Here is a 25,121-nt window from a genome sequence, read left to right as displayed (position 1 = left end):
AAGTTCATGGTTCATTGACTGTTGAAGCCTGGCTTGGAGAATTTTGAGCATAATTTTGCTAGCGTGTGAGATGAGTGCAATTGTGCAGTAGTTTGAGCATTCTTTGGCATTGCCTTTCTTTGGGATTGGAATGAAAACTGACCTTTTCCAGTCCTGTGGCCCCTGCTGAGTTTTCCAAATTTGCTGACATACTGAGTGCAGCACTTTCACAACATCATCTTTTAGGATTTGAAAGAGCTCAGCTGGAATTCCATCACCTCCACTTCTTTGTTCATAATGATGAACTTTGTTCACAATGATGCTTCCTAAGGCCCACATGACTTTGCATTCCAGGGTATCTGGCTCTAGGTCAGTGATCACACCATCGTGATTATCTGGGTCATGATGATTTTTTTGTATAGTTCTTCTGTGTATTCTTGGCACCTCTTATTAGTATCTTCTGCTTCTGTTAGGTCCATACCGTTTCTGTCCTTTATTGAGCCCATCTTTACATGAAATGTTCCCTTGGTATCTCTGATTTTCTTGAAGAGTTCTCAAGTCTCTCCCATTCTGTTCTCTATTTCTTTTCATTGATCACTGCAGAAGGTTTTCTTATCTCTCCTTGCTGTTCTTTAGAACTCTGCATTCAGATGGATATATCTTTCCTTTTCTCTTTCGTCTTTTGCTTTTCTTCTTCTCAGCTATTTGTAAGCTCTCCTTAGACATTTTGCCTTTTGAATTTCTTTTACTTGGGGATGGTTTTAATCACAGCCTCCTATACAATGTTGCGAACCTCCCTCCGTCCACAATTCTTCAGGCACCCTGTCTATCACATCTAATCCCTTGAATCTGTCACTTCAACTGTATAATCGTAAGGAAATTAATTTAGGTTATACCTTAACGGTCTAGTGGTTTTCCCTACTTTCTTCAATCTAAGTCTGAATTTTGCAATAAGGAGTTCATGATCTGAGGCACAGTCAGCTCCTGATCTTGTTTTTGCTGACTGTATAGAGCTTTTCCATCTTCAGTTGCAAGGAATATAATCCATCTGGTTTCGACATTGACCATCTGGTGATGTCCATGTGTAGAGTCATCTCTTGTGTTGTTGGAAGAGGGTGTTTGCTATGTGTTGTCTGGGCAAAACTGTTAGCCTTTGCCCTGCTTCATTTTGTACTCCAATGCCAAACTTGCCTGTTACTCTGGGTATCTCTTGACTTCCTACTTTGCATTCCAGTCCCCTATGATGAAAAGGACACCTTTTTTTGGTGTTAGTTCTGGAAGGTCTTGTAGGTCTTCATAGAACCGTTCCACTTCTGCTTCTTCAGCATTAGGGGTTGGGTCGTAGACTTGGATTACTGTGGTACTGAATAGTTTGCCTTGGAAATGAACAAAGATCACTCTGTCATTTTTGAGGTTGCACTCAAGTACTGCATTTTGGACTCTTGTTGACTGTGTTAAAGGAGTTGTAACTACATTGGCTGCTGGACATAACCTTTCCCGGAGAAGCCACGTGCAAGAGTTGCTAACTTTTCCTACTTCACAAGAACTGAAAAGAAGGCTTTTCTGAAGTATAAGCTGTTTCAAAATGGTGCTCAGCTTGATTGGGTTAGAGAAAACTTAAAGTAGTCTAGAAACCATCCTTCAGCAAATACATTCTGGTTCAAATGCCTATGGGATATCCGGTGAAGGTTTCTAGTAGAGTTGGATATGCAAAACTGAAGGTCAAGGGAGAACTGGGCTAGAGATACAGGTGACATCCAGTTGGTTCTTAAAACTAGAAGTAGATGAGATCGATTATCCTGGAAGAGTGTGTAAAAGAAAATTCAGTCAAAAGCATGGCCTTGAGTAACCCTTAAAGGTCTGGGCCAGGAGGGGATTTCAGAAGGGAGGGAGCAGAGGTAGGAGGAGACCTGGAGCAGTTCAGTGTTACGGAATCCAAAGTAAGACAGTGTGAAAGGGAGAAGTGGGTCAGTGCTGTCAGCCGTGACAGAGAGGTCAAGAAATACTATGGAGAAGGATTAAGACGCGTCGGGGGCTGATGCTGCTAAATTCAGGGGTACTGGGGAGGCCACCTTATTGTCATTGTAGGAGTAGCGCTGCTGCAGAAAATACGCAGCAAAATGAGAACAAAGTCCATGCTTCAGTTTATCTGCATTGTATTGCACTCTTGAGTAAGAAGTATGCAGTTGTGAGTAAGTAAAAGCAATGTGTAGTTAACTTTTTTGGAAATTGCTTGAGACTAAAGGGAGGAGAGTGTAACTAGCAGGGGAGAGATTGGGGGAGGGGTTTTTTTAAGATGATAGAGAATTAGGTCTGTGTAAATGTGAATGTAAGTGAACTGGCTTTGAGGGAGAGGTTGAAAATAAAAGTGGATGAGGGGATAGGAAGTATAACGAATTCAGCAAGGTACTGGAGGGACAACAGGAATTAGATTTGAAGAGAGGGATACCTTTCATGTAGTAGAGAAGAAACGGAGATCAGGTAAATCTGGATGCGAAAAACCCATGTGTCAGTTTGGAAACAGCAAGTTGAGAGTGTGAGCTCCTGGAGTGTTGTCTGTGTCTTGAATGAAGTAGAAAGTAGTCATCTGTGTGGAGGGGGCAAGTGTTGGGAATCAAATTTAGAGGAGAGTACAGATTTGAAACAGCAATGTCTTGGAGGATGGAAGAGAGGGCTAACCAGGGGAACAGAAAGATTGGGAGTGTCTTTCCTCTTCTTCAGTAACATTTAGAAGACTGTGAATGTGGCTAGGTAGCTGGTTAGGTATTACAGGTGAAGTTTGTTAGCTAAGTAACGTAGAAGAGTATGACACCACAGAGTGGTTGATGTCAGTTTTTGAGTACTGGGAAATTCAGTTGTGTTGCTCCATATGTGGAAATTTGCCTGGCAGGAGCAGTAGGAAGACAAGCGTGTGGTGTTAGGAGTGACAGAAGCAGTGGCATTCTTGTCTAAGCTGAACAGAGCTGGAACAAAAGGAGAGGCTCGGGGGACCAGAGTTGGAATGGAATGCGAGACCAGGTGTGGTGAACAGTTACTGAGAGAGTTGATGGGACGAGATCAGCACTGTTATAATTTTGAAGAGCATTTTGGGGATGATGAGATTCAACCTGTGTTCTGAATGACTGTGAGTAGATGACTTAAATGGGTTGGAAGTGAAGATCATTGGCTTGAGGTAAAGGAATAAGGCCAGAAGCTTGGACGGGTCAGTGAACCTGGTTCCAAAGTCTAGCTCTCCAGTTTTCTTTGATGCATGACCCAAAGTGGTATTGCCAGGTTGAATCTACACACACCCTCCCACACACCCTCTGCCAATGAGACATTTTGGCATATTGTCCACAAAACATTATATCATTTGATACTCTCATTCTGAAAGTATATCCTTCTCTTCACACTTAACACCAAAAATTATTCAAGACAGTCTTTTCCAGTGTGACCATTATTGGATTAATGATAATCTGACATTGAACTTTGTGCTTCTGGTAATTAATGAGGTTGAGCTTTTCTTCTTCAGTTCAGTTCAGTCGCTCAGTGGTGTCCGACTTTGCGACCCCATGAATTGCAGCACGCCAGGCCTCCCTGTCCATCACCATCTCCCGGAGTCCACCCAAACCCATGTCCATCGAGTCGGTGATGCCATCCAACCATCTCATCCTCTGTCATCCCCTTCTCCTCCTGCCCTCAATCTTTCCCAGCATCAGGGTCTCTTGAAATGAGTCAGCTCTTTGCATCAGGTAGCCAAAGTATTGGAGTTTCAGCTTCAACATCAGTCCTTCCGATGAAACCCAGGACTGATCTCCTTTAGGATGGACTGGTTGGATCTCCTTGCAGTCCAAGGGACTCTCAAGAGTCGTCTCCAACACCACAGTTCAAAAGCATCAATTCTTTGGCGCTCAGCTTTCTTCACAGTCCAACTCTCACATCATGACCACTGGAAAAACATAGCCTTGACTAGATGGACCTTTGTTGGCAAAGTAATGTCTCTGCTCTTTAAGATGCTGTCTAGGTTCGTCATATCTTTCCTTCCAGGGAGTAAGTGTCTTTTAATTTCATGGCTGCAGTCACCATCTGCAGTGATTACATGCTTAGTTTGTTAATTTTGGTTCAATAATAAATGTTTAGTGTTAGTCTGTGATTACTTTTTAAATCACATCATATAGGTATTAATGCATATAGAGTTCTCATTGTTATTTCTTAGTATTCTTTAATCACAGTGTTGGTTTCTTTGAAGCAGTGTTATTTAGTAATAAAGTGATTGGAGGGGTGTTTTGTTGTTGTTTGCTCTACTTTCCCTCTCGTACTCATATATATATATTTAGTGGTTGAGATTCTTGTGACGGGTTTCCACTTTCGGAAATAACAGAATAGCAGTGATGCTACTGACCCACTTCAGGAAGATGATAAGTATAGCAAGGGTGATTTATGTGACATTTGCAAAATACGCTGCTCTAAAGCTTGGAGTCAGAAGGTCTGGGTTTTGATTTCAGCTACTACTTACATTAATAGTAACAGTGTGATTTGGGGAGGAGCCTTCCCTTTTGTATCCATGACAATTTTCCATGTAAAGCTCAGAACTATCAACTTGTACAATTTTCAGAAGTATTCTGGGAATTGAAAGAAATGAGATTTTCCCCCTTGATTCTTGGGCAGTAAGTGAAATTTAGTTTTATGATGTCTCTCTTTTTTTAACTTCTTTGCCACCCTACTTCGGAAATAATTTACATTTGTTGTCTGAGTACTTCATGATTAACCTGTTGTAGTGTAATTTTAGAGATCAAAAACCACAAAGATGATCCATTCCAGTCCCTCTGTATAGATGAGACTGATGCTGAGAAAAACTGAGCAACTTGTTCAAGATCATTTAAGTAATACAGTGGCTCTCAACCTTGGCCAGACTTTGAAATCAGCTGTGAAACTTTTACAAAATACTGATGTCCAGACCCACACTCAGAAATTATGTTTTAATTGATCTTTATTAAGCTCCCTCAAGTGATTATAATGAAACATTAGCCACTTTTAAGGTAAATAATTTGCTTTTGATATTCACATTTAACTTGCTTTTTATCATTGTAGACAAGACCACCTTATTTCTTAAACCTTTAAATTAGAGAGCTTTTCTTTACTTTCCTACTCTGTGGGAAATAAACCCATAAACTTTATAATGAGAATCATAGTTTCTGCTTTTGAAACATTTATTTTGAATAGATTTTTAAAGTCAGCTAAGAAACTCTTTTAAGGAAAAAAAATCTGTGTAACAGATGGTAAAACAGTTTATACTTAACCATATCTAATAGTATGGGTTATCAATAGAATTTTTTTACATAATATTATGAAGACATGATCTTTTAAGTTTTTGGAATCAATAATATGTATAAACTTTTTATATTGCATCCTTTGTTCACATTCTGGATTTTCCTTTGTTTAGATTTTTTTCAAATATTTTAACATTTTTCCCGTAGGTGAGAGCACTGAAAGAGAAGATTGAATCCGAAAAGGGTAAAGATGCCTTTCCTGTAGCAGGTCAAAAGTTAATTTATGCAGGTATGAATTAAGTACTGAAATTAACATGCCATTTTCATGTGTACTGTGATATTCTTTTAGTTTTAGAAATTGCCATCTTAAGAATTGTAGCATATACAAATTGATTCTGTCAGAAACATTGTAGAGATAAAAGCAGAGATTGAACAGTCATTTGAATGTTATTTTATTAACATTCAGTCCTCTCATTTTCACATTTGCTTTATGTATTTCTCCATCCAGTGATGTTAGTTTTGCTTGTTAATTTTTTCTTTCATAAGCATTGTGTAACTGGCTGTATTTGTTTTGCTTTGTTTTTTGAATTAAAAAATGTTATTGAATTACTTTGTGTGACATTGTTTAAGTGTAAAGTGTACAAAGTGTTAACTCTGATACATATTGTAATATGATTGCTGTTGTAGTGATATTTACCACATTACAGAATTAACAATATTATTGTCTGTATTCATTATACTGTGCATTAGATCTCTATGTCTTATTTAATACTCATTACAAGTCTGTGCTCTTAAACACGATCACTCTTATCTCCCCTATGTCCCAAACCCTTGGTAACCACCAAGGTAAAATAACTTTTTTTAAGTTCAGTTTTAAATTCCACATACATTTCCACATATAAGTGATAGCATACTGTGCTTGACTTACCTTGCTTAGCATAATGTTCACAGGGTCCATTCATGTTGCAGATAGGAAGTGACTGTCTTCCTCGTGGTCGAATAATACTGTATGTACCCAGAGAAGTGAGGACAGGATTCTGACAAGACGTGTACCCTCCCATGTCTGCAGCAGCACTATTCACAATAGCTAAGATGTGGAAACAATCCAAGACGGCCACCAAGGGACGAATGGATAAGAAAGACATAGCTCATACACACAGTGGGTCACACGGTGGATCTAGTTTTAACTTTTTAAGGAGCCTCCATATTCTCCGTAGTGGTTGGACCAGTTTACATTCCCGCCAACCGTGAATAAAGATTGTTTTTTCACCATAACCTCACCAGCCCCGCTTGTCTCCTTCATCAAGCTGTTCTAACAGATGAAAGGTAGTGTCTTGCTTTGATTTACATTTCCCTGATGCTTAGTAGTGTTGAGCATCTTTTCATCTGTCTCTTGACCATTTCCACATCTTCTGTGGAGAAATGTTGATTTATATTTAATCTGCCAGTTTTTAAACAGATTGTTTGGGGTTTTTGTTATTGAGTTCTTTATGTATTTTGGATATTAGCCACATAACTCACATGGTTTTTGAAATTTTTCTCCCATTCTGTAGAATTCTTTTCATTTTGTTAATTTTCTATTTTGCTATGCAGAAGCTTTTGAGTTTGATGTAGTCCATTTGTCGAATTTTGGGTGTGTGGGCTTTCTTTGTGATACCCAAAAAATTGTCGGTAAAGCCACAATTGCTGGTTTTCTTCCCTACGTTTTCTTTCAGAAGTTTTATGGTAACAGTCCTTATGTTTAAGTTTTGATCCATTTCAAGTTAATCATTGTGAGTGGTATAAGATAGGGGTCCAATTTTATTGTTCTGCGTGTGTTTTCTTTAGCTTTCCCATCAAACTGAGCATCTTCTGTAATCTGTTGAAATGTTATTTTATTTCTTGGCTATGGTAGGTCTCATCGTGGCGCGTGGGCTTCCTCCGGTTGTCGGGAGCAGGGGCTGCTGTTCCCGTGGGGTGTGGGCTTCTCACTGCAGTGGCTTCTCTTGCTGTGGAGTACAGACTGGAGGCACAGGGCCTCCAGTAGTTGCAGCACTTGGGCGCAATAGGGTGGCTTGCAGGCTTAGCTGCTCCGTGGCACGCCAGGTCATCTGGGACCAGGGATTGACCCAGTGTCCCTTGCATTGAAAAGTGGATTCTTAACCACTGGACCACCAGGGAAGCCACAAGTTTATCTGTTTTTAAATAAAATACCAAAATTGACTGAAGAATATAGAAAACCTTATGTCAAAAGACACTGCAATAAATGACAGGAAAAAAAGATTATTATTCAGATTATATGAAGAGCTCTTGACAAATCAATAGGGAAAAGAATGACCCAATTAAAAAGGAACAAAGGATGCGAATAGGAAGTTGCACAGTAACCAGGAAAGTGTGTGTGAAAAATAGATTTAATAGGTGAATTTTGTGGAGAAAACGCTTCTCTGTGTTCTTTAGAAGAAATACTGAGCACTTTGATTGCGGATGTCAGTAAGATGGATCTTGGCTTACCCCTGGATTCTTGTCTTTAAGATAGAGATTTTGTAGTACTTTCTTAACTGAGGTAGTTTAGAGAAACACCAGCCCTGTGATGAGGATTCGGAAGCCTGAAGAGGCATGGGTAGTTGGTGGCAGATATAAAACTAGAATTTCTGGTTCCTACTCTTGGCTGTTTTTTTCATTCCTTTGCAGACAGAGACACTGTTGCCTTTTGTCTTAATGCTTGCAGCTTTTGATTCAGTAACTTTAAAAATGGAAAACTAATTTCAAGGAAAAGGCAACCTGAAAGAATCCTGACCTTACGTCTGTCGTTCTGCATGCCCGAAGTCTTGTATAGTCCCTGTGGCTTACTCAGTTCTGTATCTTGCCATTTCTGTGTGCCAAGTCGTCATGAGTATCTTACTTTTTATGGCAGTGAAACATTTCTGTGTTGCAGGTATCCAGTATTTGTGGGAGTGAGAAGTTCTTTTCTCCTTCCATGAAGAGGGTTTATAGGTCATTCCTAGGCTGGGTTGGGGGTGTATCTTTGAGCATCTCAAAATTGAATTTTATTTGGTCTCCCATTTCTCAGGACCTAGTTAATATCTCCTTACCCAGCAAGTCTTTTTTTTTTTTAATTATCAATAATTTTTAAGAAGTGCTTGGGATTCAGATATCTACAAACAGTGTATGTGTTTGCTGTCTTTTAGTCAGATGCTCATGCCTTCTTAACTAATTTTGTATCCATTTATGTTTATCTTGGCAGATTGGTTAATGTTTTTCTTTCGGAAAGTTTTAATTGATAAAATTAATGTTTATGATTGTTTTAACCTCAGTGTAAGACAGTTTATGGTGCCTTTAATAATATGTTTTTTTCTTAATGTACTAGGAAAAATCCTCAATGATGATACTGCTCTAAAAGAATATAAAATTGATGAGAAAAACTTCGTGGTAGTTATGGTGACAAAAGTAAGTTTCAGCCTCTTGTGTATATCTTTATCCATGGGAATTTAAAGAAAGATCCCAAGTCTGTCTTTACACTTAATTTTTAAGTGAAAACGGTATATATACATCCATAGTGGCATGCACTTATTAGTTATTAAGTGTGTTAACAGTTTGCTTTGAGTCAACCATAAAGTTAATAGTTTTATGTATTTGTAGTTTGAGCATAATTTTAAATATGTTGAAACAGTTGATATATGAAATGTCCTGTTAAACATCATTAGGTACTGTTGGATTAGTAAAATCACAAATTATGTAATTGGAGAATGTGATTCTTCGAATGTTTCATATTTTACAGTTTTTATTAAGAATGCCTTAAAAGGACTTGGCTAAACGATGTACTAGACCTAACAAATGCGTCAAGGCCAAAAAGGCATATAGACTAAAAATTTCCGTGATATTTTTTAGTCAGTGAGATAGATTTTTAGAAACTAGAAAAGGGGAAAGAGAGATAAATATGCAGTGGAGTGTTGAGACGGATAGAGGAGTGGTGGTACTTATGACGCTCATTTTTAAGATTGAATTACGATCTGAATTCTGAGCTCCTAGTAATCTAAGAATAGTGTTGCTTGTAGCACCCAAACTAAATTTAAGTAAATAATTGAAAACCAGTTTGTCAAAAACTTAAAAGTCTCAAAGGAATATATGCAGTAGAAAATAAGAGTTGAACAAATGAATTTTAATTACTGCATGCTTTTATAGTAAGAAACAGAAAACAGTTAAACATTTCATATGTATTGGGGTTAATTTTTAAAATATTTTGTTATATATATTTAAGCACTTAATTATTTAAAAAATATTAAACTTTAAATACAGATGAACAGAATCATATGAGGAAACTTTGTCTCAACTAGTTTTTTCAAAAACTGATACAATGCACAACATAAAATGTACAGATTTAATTATTTTTAAGTGTATGGCTCCTTGGCATTAACTACATTCATGTTGTTATGTAGCCATCACCACCATCCATTTCGAAAACTTTTTCATTTTCCCAAACTGAAACTCTGTACCTGTTAAAGAGTAAATACCCATGCTGTGCCCCAGCCTGACACCACTGTTACCTTTTCTGTGTATTTGACTACACTTTGTACCTCATATAAGTGGAATCATACAGTATTTTTCCTTTTGTGACTTGTTTATTAATATTTTCCTTCATAAGATGTCTTCACGGTTTGTCTATATTGTAGCATGTGCCAGAATTTGTCCTTTTGAGGGCTAAATAATATTCCCTTATTTAATTTTATCATACATAGTATGTCTGGTAGCCACAGACATTTGGACATGTATTTGTTATGGTCTTATTTCCTTTAGTATTAAGAACATAACTAAGCAAGCAGGCTGGGTCTCAGAATAGGTGCATGTGTTTGAAAAACAGCTACTTTGAGCCAAGCAGATTCTTACTTTACATAGGCCAGCTTTTAGAAAGGGAAGAAGACTGCTACAGTTAAACATTTTGAAAGCAGTGAGAAATTCCCTTATTACAAAGAAGAGAGAAAAAACTATTAATATCAAAAGTTAAGCAGAGGACCTTTGAAAAGCAGATGGGTTTGGTACTATTTAGAGTGGGGTTTAAGGACATGGTATATTATAGTAGTATATTAATCACAATATATATATTATATAACTATATATAACATATATATGTAAAATCAGTATTGATCTTAAGGGAAGTAGTAAATGGGCATAATGCATTTGAATTACATTCTTATCTAGTTGGAGTTATAGAACATTAATGATTTACAGGAAATTATGTTGGCAATAAAAATTACAGAGCCAAATTCAAGACTCTTAATATAGGCAAAGGAGGGATGCTACATCCCATCCCCCTACTACCTTGCACAAGACATTTTTTCTAATACACTCTATACTAGCTCAATTAGAATAAGACACAAATCCACTCATTTACAGTTTATTGATTTATACCTGGGGCAATTATGTTGAATTTTAATCTCATCTTCCAGCAAATCAGTTACCTTTTTACCTTAGGAGAGTTATGAACTAATTAGGTCGTGAGCATTGATAGGCCTTCGGAGAAAGATAAAACTCATATAGTATGATTTTTACTCATATGTAACTGCTTTTTGCTTGGTGGGAATACTTATGGCTCTGATTTTAGTTCAGAAAGTGCTGAACATGCAGTTATAACATTATTTGGCCTCTGTTTAACTATATATACATCTCAGAAGTAATGTTAGTCTCTTTGTACTTAAACCCATTGGCTTCTGATCAACATTGGGATTTTCTTCCCTCTTCTAAAATACAGCAGATTATCTGGCATGTTCATTAATCATACTTCTGTTTATACTTTAATTTCAAGGAAGTTATTTTCATAATGCTTTCAAATGACGATAAATACTTTGAAGTTGTAACCAGAAACTTCAGTTATGAAGTTTAGGGCGTAAATTATGTGTTTCTTCTATTTATTTGTTTATTTTGGATATACACATTCTTTATGTTTTAAAATATTTGCTTTTTTGATTCTTTTCCATAATGATCCTAAAACTGAAATCATTGGCCAGAACTAATTGAGACTGATAGTTGATGTATATGCTCTTATCAGCTTTGAATGTGTAACATAGATAATGGTTCAGATTGCTGCTGTTGATCGCTCATTATGTTACCTTACAAAATTATTTTCAATCTAAAAATTTGTATTAGTATTGTTATTGTTTGTTTATAGCATCCAGAGGTCAGGTAATAATGTAGTATTTTATCGTAATGTGTGATTTTGCTTTGTAATGTGTTTAGCCTAAAGCAGTGACAACACCAGCACCAGCTACAACTCAGCAATCAAATTCTGCCACCACTACCACAGTTAGTTCCTCCACAGCACCGGCTGTGACTCAGGCCCCAGCCCCTGCCCCCACTCTGGCTCCCGCTCCCACACCTGCCTCTGTCACTCCAGCATCAACGACAGCATCTTCCGAACCTGCGCCTGCTAGTGTAACAAAACAAGAGAAGCCTGCAGAGAGGCCCGTGGAAACACCAGTGGCCACTACCCCCACATCGACTGACAGGTAAGAACTGGACTCTAGGAAATTGCGTGGGAGTGTGCTCGTAACAGTTACTTCATGCGTGTATTTGTTTTGATTATTGTGTGGATCAACAAACTTTGTATCTAAACTTTGAACCCTGACTAAAATAGTATGCTTTTTATGTCTGTTTAAATTTCCATAATCTGGATTTTTTTTTTTTTTTTTCTCCCAGGGAGAAAGGAAAAAAACTTTTGTATAGAGAAGTTAGGAAATACAAATGACGCCAAAGAATGAGCAGATTATATAAAATAACCGGACAGTATATTATAGCTTCACATATAAACAGCTTGACGTTGTCCCCCAGTCATTGTTGGTTGTGTATTATTTGACTGTTGTCGCATCTATCATCAATGTCTTTCCGTATCAGTAAGTTTTTCCAGTTGCTACATGGTATTGTGTTCGGGTCTGACGTTTGTTTGGTCTTAACCTCTTAGAAGCAGCAGCAGCAGCAACCTTAGAAAATAAATGAACATCTTTGGATTTTTCCTCATCTGTAAAGTGTGGATGGCAGTAAAAACTGCCTATTACAGTGCAAATTCCACTCCTTGATATCTACTGTAGAGAGACCAAACTTGTGCACAGGGACTGTACTGCTTGTAATTGAGGACAGATTGGAACTAACTTAAATTCCATTAGTAAGAGCATGACTTGACTTGTTGTTTGTTCGTATTAGAGACCTGTGCTTATTCATGTTGAGTGATAGTTGCTTAGTCATGCCCAGCTCTTTGCGACCCCATGGATTATAGCCGGCCAAGCTCCTCTGTCCATGGAATTCTCCGTAGTGTGGTAGTAAATATAACTAGCCAGGATCAACATCGCTGGGAGTTACTTTGAAATTAATTCTTAGGCTCCACCTCAGACCTCTATAAATCAGAATTCTCGACTCGTGGGTCCTAGAAATCTGTTAACAAGCTCTACTAGTGAATTCTAGTAGAGTCCCTGAGAGAGAAGCCTGGTGTGCTGCAGTCCATGGGGTCTCAAAGAGTCAGACACAGCTTGAAAAACTGAACAGTGAAACTGGTGCATTCTTAGGCTTCCTAAAGTTTAAGAAGCCCTAATACCCAGTAGTGAAGGCCAGGTAAAGCATGCAGTGTATATGCATGTTAAATAAACGTGGCTTCAAGGCTTTGTTAATCGCGTGAAAAGAAGCAGATTGCAGAACAGTAGAGGCAGTAACCTAAACCAAACAAAAACCACATGACAATGTTCATATTTTCTGTGGGTAAGCATGTTAATGTGTAGAGAACAGTAGCAGAGGGACATCACACTAACTGATACAGTGGTTTCCTCTGGGGAAGGGGAGGAGTGTTGAGGTAGAATCAAGATTTGAATGGTGGTTAAATGGTATCTCCGTGTTATCTGTAAGGTTTAAAAAGAAAAAAGTGTGCAAAAATAGCACAGATTGTTCTATAAAAGAACATTAATGAAGGGTCTAATTCTGCCAGGTAGTAAACTGTGTTATGCATGGTAGCGATTGCAAATTTAGAATGGCTCTTATTAGAATGGCTACTTGGTGAGATAGTAGTCTAGAGACAGACCAATATACGTACAGGGACTTAATATAAGATAAAAATAATTTCAGACCACTCTGGGAAATGCTGTTGGGGTAAATGTCTAGCTACCTGGAGGTCATCTTATGAAAATAAGTTTTATGGACTTCCCTTGTGGCTTAGTTGTTAGGGCTCTGCAAGCAGCATGGGTTTGATTAACTGGTGGGGGAATAAGATCTCATATGCTGCACAGTGTGGCCCAAAGAAAAAAGAGTAAATAAACTTTAAACAGAGAAAGATTTAATGTAGAAGTGAAATCATAAACTAGAGGAGAACATGGGAAAAACAGTCTTAATGCAGAAAAAGTCATGAAAGAAATGATTAATAAATTTGCGTACAGAAAGAATTTTAAGATTGGAAGCCAAACAGATTCTTATTAGTTTCATTTGATCAATTAAATGGAAAGTCATGCCTCTCTGGGAAAAATTGAGCCAGTTGTAGTTCTTCTGACATGCAGTTATTCCAAAACACAAGTCAGTGTATAGAAACTAGAAGTAGCGGTTGTCTCTGGGTGGGGTCCAGGGCAGGAGAGCTTTTTTCCACATACATGTGTGTGTATATATATATAGTGTTGAACTGTAGTTCGGAAACTTCATTTTGAAGTTTTGCCTTCCACACATTAGTGAATGAAGGTACGTTAAAAATTATACCAAATGATTGTTTTATGCTTACCAGTCATGTTGAGTGTTAGGATGCCAGGCACTTTGGCCACAGTAACCCTGCCCACAGCACCTGGGGATGCAAGGATACTGAGAATACTGTAATTTATGAATTCAAGGTTGGGTATTTCCGTTGTCTTGCGGTGCTGTGGGGTTTTCTCAGGATTGAAGTCTACTGAGTTTTGTTTGTAAAATTGGGACACAGGTATATGTGTATCTTGTGTTTGTGTATGTTGTAATTTAAATTGCTAACTGTTGTCTTTACCAGTTTTGTTAACCTCATTTTTCTTTGGCCTCCTCTTCCTGGTCTTTCATTATTGTATTTGTGTCTACTTTGTTTTCTAGACTCATCTTCAGTTGCCTAACAAAAACTTAATCCTTTTGTTTTTTAATATATTTGGGAGATCAGGAGATGCCTCCTCTGCTTTTTTTTTTTTTTTTTTTTAAATGTTATTTGGCTGCAGCAGTTCTTAGTTGTGGCATGTAGGATCTTGTTCCCCGGCAGGGATCAAACCCAGGCCCCTTACATTGGGAGCGTGGAGTCTTAGCCACTGGGCTACCAAGGAAGTCCCGTGAAAACTTAGTCCTTTTAAACTGGTTTAAAACTTGGTTATAGCTCGAGTCTGTCCTGCCTCTGCATTTTTTTTATGCTATGTTCCTTGCTTGAATACTTTCTTGCAGTTTCTGTGTTTGGAACTTAACTATAAGATATAAGTGAAATTCTACTATATAAAGACTTCCAAGGCCTTTCCAGCCAAATACAGTTTCTATATGTGCTATATCATGTACAGCTTTTGGTGTTTCTTTGACTGTGATTTGACTTACAGATTATTTGTAAGTTCTTTAAATGATGGATTTTCAGAACAGAATGAGTATTAAAATTCTTCCCAAGCCATAAATGTTATGGATAAAGCTCTGGGTTTTAATCTGGAAACCTTTTTAAACACTGTAGCCAAACTTATGCATTTAATTAAAACCAGAGAGTCTGTACAAATTGGACAGCTACTAAGCTTTAAGGTAAATTTTACATACTTTCTGATACATGATTTTCTGAAAATATTTTACAGTACATCAGGTGATTCTTCTCGGTCAAACCTTTTTGAAGATGCAACAAGTGCACTTGGTAAGCATCTACATGGTGAATTACTTGATAAGAGGGAAGAGGCTTCATTTCTCTAGATCATTTTCATGGTTGCTTATAATCAGGTGGTTAAATGATTTAAATAATTCACTTGGTGTTACTGAAGACTTTGTAAATTAATGCTCTATATGTTGAATCATTTAAATCGTGCTGTTAAGAGTTAAGCATACTTCTTTCCTTAAAGCAGATATATTTTCCATTTTCTAAATACGGGTTTTAAAATGAAGTTTAATCTGTGTATACATTTATTAGGAAGTGTCTTTGAAATGAGTGTAAGATGTTACTAAATCTGTCTCACATCTCATCTTTATTCATTCATCTCCAGCCTTTATTCCAGGTTGTAGCCCTGTAGGTCCCCATCTGCATCTTGTTGCTTGTATTGTACTTACAGTGAAAATACCTTTTTATCCTGACTTTTTACCTGTTGGGTAATGTCTTTCCGTCTTCCCTTCACATGTATGTCTGTCAGAACCAGTAGCCTGTTTCCCATTGTAACTGTCCCTGGGTTACAGTTGTAACTGGGTTACACCGTGACTGCCCTGGAACAGTGCCTGCTGTAGGTGCTTGTTGTCGGTGGTTAGCTGGCAGCCCCGCTCCTGCCCTTTGGTGCTCTTCTGTACCACAGGAAATGGTGGGGAGGTGGAAGACTGGAGCAGGTCGGGGTGCAGCTTCAATGGAGGATGGGCTTCTGGGTGCTCTGTGTAGCTGCTGCAGCAGCAAGGTTCTAGCAGCAGTAGTATCACATAAGATACCGGCTGGCCCTCTGACCTAACTGAGCTTGAACTCTGTGATGCCCTGATTGCCGTGTAAAAAGCACAAAGGTGCAAAATAGTTGTTTAATCAACCTAAGATCACCTGGGTGTACCAAACCCACATTCATACCTGTGAGGACTTTTTTCTGGGATTACCCTGCTACCATACGAGTATGGGTTTAGTGTCTAGCAAGCAGGAAAACAGAAATCACTCTTATTTCAGACAGTAAAAGCTTAATCTTAGGAAGTTGTTACACAGGTTCTGGAACAGCTCAGGATTACCCAGGGATGTGTAAAGTGCTCTGTAGCCTCAGAGCTGGAACCAGCCTACACTCCCCCCTGCCTGATGCTGTTGGAGGCTCTGGCTGTTGCTGTTAGGCTTCAGTTGGAATGCGTTGATGCTGCCTGGCAGGAGGCCAGGAACGCACAGCTCTAGTTACTCCTGCTGTGGTCTCTGATGGTCGTGTCTTACCTTTTACATCTGCATCTCTTAGAACTGCTGTTATGGTCTCAGGATCCCTTTACCCTTTAGTCATTAATTTATCCAGTCTTTACGTCGATACCCTGCTTCTTTAAATGTTTCTTCTTTGGGTTCTGTGACACCTCTCTTCCTTGAACTGTATCTGTGTTTGTTCCTTCCTCAGGCTTCCTGGTTAATTCTTTCTATCTTGCCTGGTCCTTAAATGTATGAGTTTTTTTCTAGGGTTCTGCTCTAGGTCATTGTTCAAAGTTCAGACCATGGGAATAGTAAAATACCACCCATACACAGTTGACCTGTGAATAGCACAGGGGTTAGGGCCATCAACTCTGTAGTCAGAAATACATCTATAGCTTTACGGTCAGGCCTCTGTCCATGGTTCTGCCTCTGCAGATTCAGCCAGCCATGGATCATACAGAAGTATGCTAGGAATGCAGTTACCCAATTATTTGTGGACCTACACAGTTCAAACCTACATTGTTCAAGGGTCAGCTGTACTTTTAAGGATTCTCAGTGTTAAAATTCCAGTACGTATATCCCTCTGACTTCCAAGCCTCATTCTTTATGCTGTCAGCTGGAAAACCTATAACCTCCATAAACTCCTTAGATTCAAAACTGACAAATTTTTTATTCCTCCATCTGATTCTTCTCTTTTGTTCCTTTCTTGCTTCCATCATCATCCATGCTCTACCGAAGTATTAGCATCAACCTTGACCTCTTCCTCTCTTGACCAGTGAGACTAGGAGTCCTACCGATCTCCTTCCTAAAGTCTCTGGAATCTGTGTTTCTACTACCACCTAATTGCCTCAGCTGACGTCCCTCCCTTCCTGATGCTCTAGTATTACTCTCTTAACTGGTCTATTCCTTGCCACAGTGGAGTTTCTAAAAGGCAGATCTAATGAGGTAATTGCTCCTTTCATAACACCTCCTATCCTAGATGATAAGTTCAGAATTCATTCTTAATCACATTTTCTTCACTATTTCTTCTGTCTCATTAGCTCTGTCTGATGTTGTCCATTGTCCCTAATTTTCCTAGGAGTCATTTCCCTTGTACCTTTAGGATCTAAAATGTACCCAACCTGCATGTAGACACTTCTGTTTGAGTTTTTATATCTTGACTAATTATGAGGCATGGCATTAAGGATTAGGTGTGGGAGCTCTAGGGTCTAGACAGCTTGTATTTGTATCTCTGCACCATGGCTTAATAGCCATTGATCAAATTGTTAATCTTTCTAATAAGCCTCAGCCTCATAGAGTTCTTGTGAGAATTGAGTGAGAAAAACACTATGTTAAAATAATATAGTTCTGATAGTCCACAGCACTTGATTTTATTACTGATACTGTTTTCTTTATCTGAGAACTAGATTACTGAAAGTATACTGACTCTTTGAGTGCTTTGTGCTAGAATTGTATCAGTGGGTAATTAAAAAGTTGAAATTGCTTAAGTACTTAATGGAATAGGAAGGGAAAAGTCATTAAACAAGATATCAAATGTTGAATTTGCTCAGTGATACTTAGTTTTTTAAGCTATATTTTCATAGCTGTTAGAACTTTATTGAAAATTTTGCCATCAACAAAGTAAAAAGACTTATAAAATGGCAAGAAAATACTTGCAGCTATATATATGTATATGATAGGTTAACATCCTTGATATATAAAGAACTCATGCAACTCAATAGTTTAAAAAAAATGGGCAAAGGAATTGAATAGATATTTCTCCAAAGAAGATGTACAAAAGTCCAACAGAAATATAAAAAGAGGCTCATCATCACTAGTTGTTAGGAAAACTTGCTTTAAATCAGAGTGTTTTCTGACATTTCCATGAAGAGTGAGTTGGGGTTGGAGAGCTCTCTGGGAAATGACTTATAGAGATAATTGTACCATTTTATATGGTATGAGACATTCTGACTTTCTTGCTTCCAACCCCTATTCCCCTCTGCTTTGATAATAAAAGGTGTCAAAGGAAAACAACTTATTATAGCACAATTGATTGCTTGAGATGTCCCTGCTTCTTGCTTTCAAAAATCAGTTCATCTGTCTCCTCTTCCAGGTTGCCAGCCTCGACTTCCTAATTCTGTTATATGTTTGTGCTACCTTTGTGCTTGATATTTTTATTATGTGTTTAACATACTGTATTAGTTTCCCGTTGCTGCTCTGTATCACACCTTAGTGGTGTAACACAACACATTTATTATCTTACTGTAGTACTGTAGGCTAGAAGTCTGACATGAAGCTCTCTGGACTAAAATAAAGAGGCTAACTCATTGGGCTAAAATCAGAGCTGCATTCCTTTCTGGAGACTCTGGGGGAGAATTTGTTCGGTGTCCTTTGTGACTTCTAAGAGACTAACCACATACCTCGGCCATACCGCCTTCCTCTGTCATCAAAGAAGCACATAACATCTCTGCCCCTGCTTTTTTCTCTAACTTGCCCCCACTTATTTCTCTGACCCTCTCATCTGCTTCGCTCCTGCTTTTAAGGACCCTTACCATTACATTAGACCAACCCAGGTAATCCCGGATAATTTCCCTATCTTAAAGTCAGCCGATTAGCAACCTCAATTCCCTTTTGCTTTGTAACCTAACTTACTCGGAGTTTCTAAGGATGGGGGGAGGTGGATTGTTCTGCCTACCGCATGTATGTTGTAGTAGTTGTATGTGTGTTTTAGTTACTCATCGTTGTGTTCCTAACACTGTAGTGCCTGACAGTGTATGCATACATATACACACACTGAAACTATGTGGAGAATGTTTGTTTATTGAATTTTCTTTCTCTTTTCCTTTTTCCCTTCTTCCACCCACACACACATCTTTTCTTAGTGACAGGTCAGTCTTACGAGAACATGGTAACTGAGATCATGTCAATGGGCTACGAACGAGAGCAAGTGATTGCAGCCCTGAGAGCCAGTTTCAACAACCCTGACAGAGCAGTGGAGTATCTCTTAATGGTGAGAAACATTTTGCTTTCTTGGTTCTAGTTGTTTAAGGATGAAATCTCAGAGAAACAGAAATTTTAAAGAAACAGTAGCAGTTCGTAAGATAATGGTGATGTATGCTCATTTGCATAATGCTTTTATTGGGTTGATTTAATTAATGCTTTTATTGACATTTATTGGGTTTTCAAAAAGTTCTTTTGGGGTTTTCCATTACATCTTACGGAAAAATCAGCAAACCTTTTGGTCAACCCAGTATTTTTCTTAGTGCATTATCATTTTCCGTTAATAAAGTATAACCTCTTCTAAAAGATTGTGATAAGACTTTGAATCAGAAAATGTCACTAAATGGATTTTAAAATTGGCTATCCACTTGGGGTATTAGTGTCTAACCTAGTTATATCATCCTCTGAGGATGAGAGCTGTGTGTTAGAGGGCTAAGGGTGGGGCAGGTTTTCAAACTAATTGAATCCAACATTTCAGTAGCTTTTTTGCCTGCCAAACATGATCCTGGATGTACTATGTAGAGTGAAAGTTTCAAGTTGGAAGTCCAAGTCAAATTTTGTACTATGTAAGTTTTTGTATTTAGTTGCTAGCTTTTAACAATTGGGAGAGTTTGCTGAAAAGTTCAGATAATTGATTTATCTGGACAACTCAGATCCCAGATTTTCACAAGGGTTTAGGGGAAATTTTAGGTTGTAGACTGCTCTACTAATAAAAGTTTTTGAGAAATAGATTGTTATGGGCATGAACTGAAACCCTTGATATTTTACAACAACGAATGTCTGTTTTACAGATGTGACACAGACCAAAAGCAAATTGTAAAAGTTTGCAATAATATTGGATTAATTTTTTAGTTTTAAGATTTTATCCTGCAATTGTCGTTGGTGTGTTAGAATATTATCAAAAGTCTGTATTACCCTAAACATCATCTCAGATCCTAACTCCTTGGAGAATACCGTCCACAGTTCAACCCATTCCCTTGTTTCTAGGTGTGCTTCTGGTAGAAACTCCTTTTCAGTAGTTTCAGAGTAGTTTCAGAAGAGTCCCCGTCATGAGCAGATAATTGCTTCTCCTCCAGTCATTTCCTGCTTACTGGCATGAGGTTCAGAAAATCTTAACATACCATTTAACTTTTGAATTCTTTTTCCCATTGTCCACTTGAAAGTCTGTAAAATACTGACAGTTCATTTAATTATCAGTTTGAAATTGAGGAATCATACTGGATTGAGAGTTATTGTGGATCAGTTTATGGTTGCCCCTCATTCCTCCCCAAAAAATGTGTATTGCATAAAAACATTGCCTTTCCTTTTATAGAATGGCTTTAATTTATACCTGATTTTGGAATTCTGCATAATTTTAATGGTGTCATCAAATATTTTGACCCAGTAGATTTGAAATTTTGGGGTTTGAAAAAAATGAATTACTCTTTTCACAGTTGCTACTATTTAGCATCAAATGCAAATAAATAGATGAGAGGTTCATGGAAACAGTTTATCCTTTAGTTTCAATTGAAGCAGGCACTTGTTTTGGTGCTTTGAACTGTTGCTAGTTTTTGATGAATCTATATAAGTGCAAGTGAGTGTATAGAAAGAAGTAATAATCTAACAAAAAGCTAAATCTTGTGTGTGAGGATTTGAGGTAGATCTGTAGCAATGGTGATTAACTTTTGACTTTAGCTAACTTGTTTGAGAATTTGATGGAGGCTTTTGGACCCTCGATCTGTATATAGTTTGTCCGCACTTGATAGCTCCTCATTTAAGGGTTTGAATTGGTGGGTGGCTTGCAGTGCCTAGAGGGACATCCAATATAGCAATTATTATCCTGCTATTTATTGTCCTTCATTCTTTATATGTTTATGATTTTAGCTTCTGATTTACTGGGAAATGGAAGTGATTACTAACACCATCTCATATTCATATACAGTATTTTCTTCTCTATTCCCTTTCCAAAACCTATAAAGGTTATTTGATAGCTATATGTGAGAAGTCTTATAAATCATTTTTATCAAAATAGAGTGTTCCAAAAATCTTAGTGCAGTTTAAAGTTATAATAACTTCAGAAGATAAATGTCATAAACTTAGAAAAATTATCACCCAAAACTTGAAGATTTTTTTATACCCATTTACTTTTTTCTTTCTTTCTTCCTTTGGGCCATACCACACAGCTTGTGGGATTTTAGTTTCCTGACCAGGGATTGAACCTATGCCCTTTGCAGTGAAAGTGCAGAGTCTTAACCACTGAACTAAAAAGTCAGATATGTCCTAATAAGATTTGTGTTGATATTTTGAAAATTTAAAAAATTAGCTTTTTAGTGTTGGACAGTATTATATGCAAGTTTAGGATCTTGCCTGATACTTTGGTGTTAGATATTAATATGTGTTGCTGTATAAACATCATTTCATGATTTTTTTTTAATTAATAAAGTTCCTTTATGTCTTAGATCTACACTATCTAGTTGGGTAGCTATTGAGTACTGTTAAGTACAAGTAAGTTAATACTTAACTCTTTTTTTAAGTGTCTTAGTACCATTAGCCATATTTCAAGGTCTCAGTAGCTACTTGTGGCTAATGGGTATTTTTATTGGACAACATAAATATAGAGGTGTTCCGAAATGGAAAGTTCTGTTGGGCAGTGCTGCTGTATATAATAGCAGTATGGATTCATCCATACCACATTGAGGCCATTTCTAATCTTGAATATGTGCAGATTTTGTTTGTGTTTATCCTTTACTTTGAATTGAAGCAGACGTCTGTTTGATGCTTTTAGAAATTAGACAAGGATATTGAATAGACACAAAGTTTCTTCTTCTGTGTAATATTTAAGTAACTTTGAGTGAGGAGCTATTCTAAAGCTTGGAAATCATGTTACAGGGAATTCCTGGAGATAGAGAGAGCCAGGCTGTGGTTGACCCCCCTCCAACAGCAAGCACTGGGGCTCCGCAGTCTTCAGTGGCCGCAGCTGCAGCAACCACGACAGCAACAACTACAACAGCAAGTTCTGGAGGTAAAGTGGAAACTTTTGATGGGGAAGAAATGGCCATGAATTTTCAGTTTAAAATAGTTTAACCTGAAATTCTTTTGAGGTGACGTTCATTCTCAGAGCATCATAATTCTTAAAATCTCTTCTAGTGTTAGAGAAGGGCCCAGAAGAAACAATACTACGTGGATATAAAAGATACTCTTATTTTAAACTTCATCACTGCAGTTTTGGTAAAGGACATATTTCTGTTTAGCTCCTTCTAAGGAAGAGATGCTTCCCATTTAGATGCTTGCATTTAGTGTTATATTCAGAATGGTTTGCGCACCTTGTCTCTTTCTCTCCCTATAAATATCATAAAATATAATTCCAACACCAGCAGGATCCTAATGGTTATTATAGAAGCAAGAAAATGAAACCTAGTATATTTAATATCTTGTATCTAGAGGTGAAATCAAAGCTTGAATTCAGGTATCTTTACTGACTAGCACCCACACTTGAGTTGGCAAAGGTTTGACTAGGAAGCAAAGCCTAGAGCCTGTGAGAGGCCTGGGAATGTTCTCTTTCATTCTTTCTTCTGTAAAATTGATAAAGTAATTCAAACTGTTAATTTTGAAGAGATCATTCCTTTATGTATTTCCTAGCTCTAATTATGGCAGTCAGTTCTGGTTGATAAAAATCCCTAAGCACTTTGTGTACAGTCTCCCAGAGGATAAGCTTTCATTTCCTGAGATTCAGCATGGAAATGGAGGAGGCAGAGCTTTGGTTCAGGTTTGGGGTGCTGTCCCGTCCAGTGGTACTTACTGAATAACTTAGTTCCTGAGTCTTGTTTTCTTCTGTAAAACTAGTGTTACACAAAGAAGAGTAAATAACCGTGCTCTGTGGCCATTTTAATTTGAATGATTGTCTTGAATAATGCAGGAGATAAGAACGTACATCTAGAAAATTCTCACTAATCTTCGTAAATACAATTAAAGAGGGTAGGTTTTTTTGTGTTTCTTGGTTTTGGTATATATATTTCTTAGGAACTTTTGAGCATCAGAAACAGCTTCTAATGCTTTTTATAGAGTATATGCAGGCACAGGTTGTCGGTGTTATTTGATAGATTGAGTGCCCCAGGCAATTGTAGGAAAACGTCCTGCTTTTAGTGGTCTGTTCTCTCTGCGTTGTGTGCTGTGCTGTGCCGAGTTGCTTCCGTCGTGTCTGACTCTGCAGCCCCATGGACTGTAGCACGCCAGGCTCCTCTGTCCATGGGGCTCTCCGGGCAGGAATACTAGAGTGAGTTGCCATGCCCTCTTCCAGGGGATCTTCCCAACCCAGGGTTGAACCTGCATCTCTTATGTCTCTTGCGTTGGCAGGCAGGTTCTTTACCACTAGTACCACCTGGCAAACCCACTCTCTACCTGAGCTAGTAGGAATAATTTCTGCAGTATAAGACTTGCAAGTTGGTACAGTTTGAAGATTGTCGTTACTTCATTTTATATACATCTTAGAACTCAAATCATTTTTTTTCTTCACAATGTTTGCTGTCTAAATTATGTTTGTTATTTTTGTTTAAAAATGTTTCTGTTTATTTTAGGACACCCTCTTGAATTTTTACGGAATCAGCCTCAGTTTCAACAGATGAGGCAAATTATTCAACAGAATCCTTCCCTGCTTCCAGCATTGCTACAACAGATAGGTCGAGAAAATCCACAGTTACTTCAGGTGACTGTTTAATCAGTTTCAAAAATGTATTAACATTTTGTAGAAGTCAATGGGCACTCCTTCCCCTCTACCAGGTGTATAAACTGTTCTTCCAAGCTACCCTCAGGAGAATGTTATAGAGGTACTGATAAAAAGAGAATTGGGGTGGGGGTGGGGTTAATTTAGTCAAATACTAAGTTTGGGAAACACTTTATTAAAGAATATGAGAAACTTTCGCAAAAAGAAATATTTAATTTTCTAAATCTCTCTTTCTCAAGCTTATTACTAGAGGTGCACTGCCTCTTAGAAAACATACCTGTGGGCTTATTTTATTGTTCAGGTCATGAAGTATTTGAGTTTTGTGTAGCATTCTACTGCCTGCTAGTTGTGGAAGATAAAAATAATATAGACATAAATATAATTTTTCTTTTAGCCATCAAGTAGTTTTTTAATAGTAATGGGGGAGTGGAGTGTTTATGAAAAAGAATTTGAATTCTTTTAATTCTTCACTGTTTACCTCCTTCAGAAATACTGAGTTTCTTTACAAGAAATCACATCCTTCCAAAGGCTGACTAATCCAGAATCATTCTAAAATAATGCAGTTGCAGAGTTGTAGCTTTCCTTTTTATTTGTATTAGAGTTCTTGTTTTCCTGGAGGTACTTTATAACAATGTGTTGTTGTGTTCTTTAAATCGCTGCAGCAAATTAGCCAACATCAGGAGCATTTTATTCAGATGTTAAATGAACCAGTTCAGGAAGCTGGTGGTCAAGGAGGAGGGGGAGGAGGTGGCAGTGGAGGAATCGCAGAAGCTGGAAGTGGTCATATGAACTACATTCAAGTAACGCCTCAGGAAAAAGAAGCTATAGAAAGGGTGAGTCTACGTGAAACTTAAAAATTCGGTTCCTAGTCACACTAGCCATGTTGCAGATGCTCAGTAGTCACTGGGGCTAGTGGCTCCTGCATCGGGTAGCCTAGATATAGAGTATTTCCATTGTGGAAGATAGCTCCTATTGAGCAGAGCCCAGTAAAGCATTATTCATGTAGGGATTGCAGTGGAGACAGTCTCTTCTCAGCCCTACTCTCATCATGTTCTTTGTGAAGCCCAAGAACCAGCATTAAATACCAGTCTAGCATGAAATTGTTATAAATAAATCAAGCTAAAGATTTCATTGATGTTTTAAAATTCAAGAAGAAAAAAGTATATGCTCAATTCAGGAT

At 37.8% G+C, this 25,121-nt stretch overlaps 1 protein-coding gene across 2 annotated transcripts in view; it reads left to right on the top strand.

Annotated features, from left to right (window-relative positions):
- The window catches only part of RAD23B (RAD23 homolog B, nucleotide excision repair protein), a 44,393-nt gene that overhangs the window by 12,453 nt on the left and 6,819 nt on the right, over nt 1-25,121 (top strand). For both annotated transcript variants that reach the window (XM_027964140.3, XM_060410812.1), the window contains 8 exons: nt 5,436-5,517; nt 8,575-8,654; nt 11,439-11,707; nt 15,002-15,057; nt 19,125-19,252; nt 22,111-22,243; nt 23,796-23,923; nt 24,604-24,774. In XM_027964140.3, coding sequence (XP_027819941.1) covers nt 5,436-5,517; nt 8,575-8,654; nt 11,439-11,707; nt 15,002-15,057; nt 19,125-19,252; nt 22,111-22,243; nt 23,796-23,923; nt 24,604-24,774 — 1,047 coding nt within the window. The remainder of the gene's footprint in view (nt 1-5,435; nt 5,518-8,574; nt 8,655-11,438; nt 11,708-15,001; nt 15,058-19,124; nt 19,253-22,110; nt 22,244-23,795; nt 23,924-24,603; nt 24,775-25,121) is intronic.

This window comes from Ovis aries, chromosome 2 (assembly GCF_016772045.2).
Source record: "Ovis aries strain OAR_USU_Benz2616 breed Rambouillet chromosome 2, ARS-UI_Ramb_v3.0, whole genome shotgun sequence".
Lineage (NCBI taxonomy): Eukaryota > Metazoa > Chordata > Mammalia > Artiodactyla > Bovidae > Ovis > Ovis aries.
The sequence above is the reverse complement of the archived record's forward strand: the minus strand, read 5'-3'. Positions and strand labels throughout refer to the sequence as shown.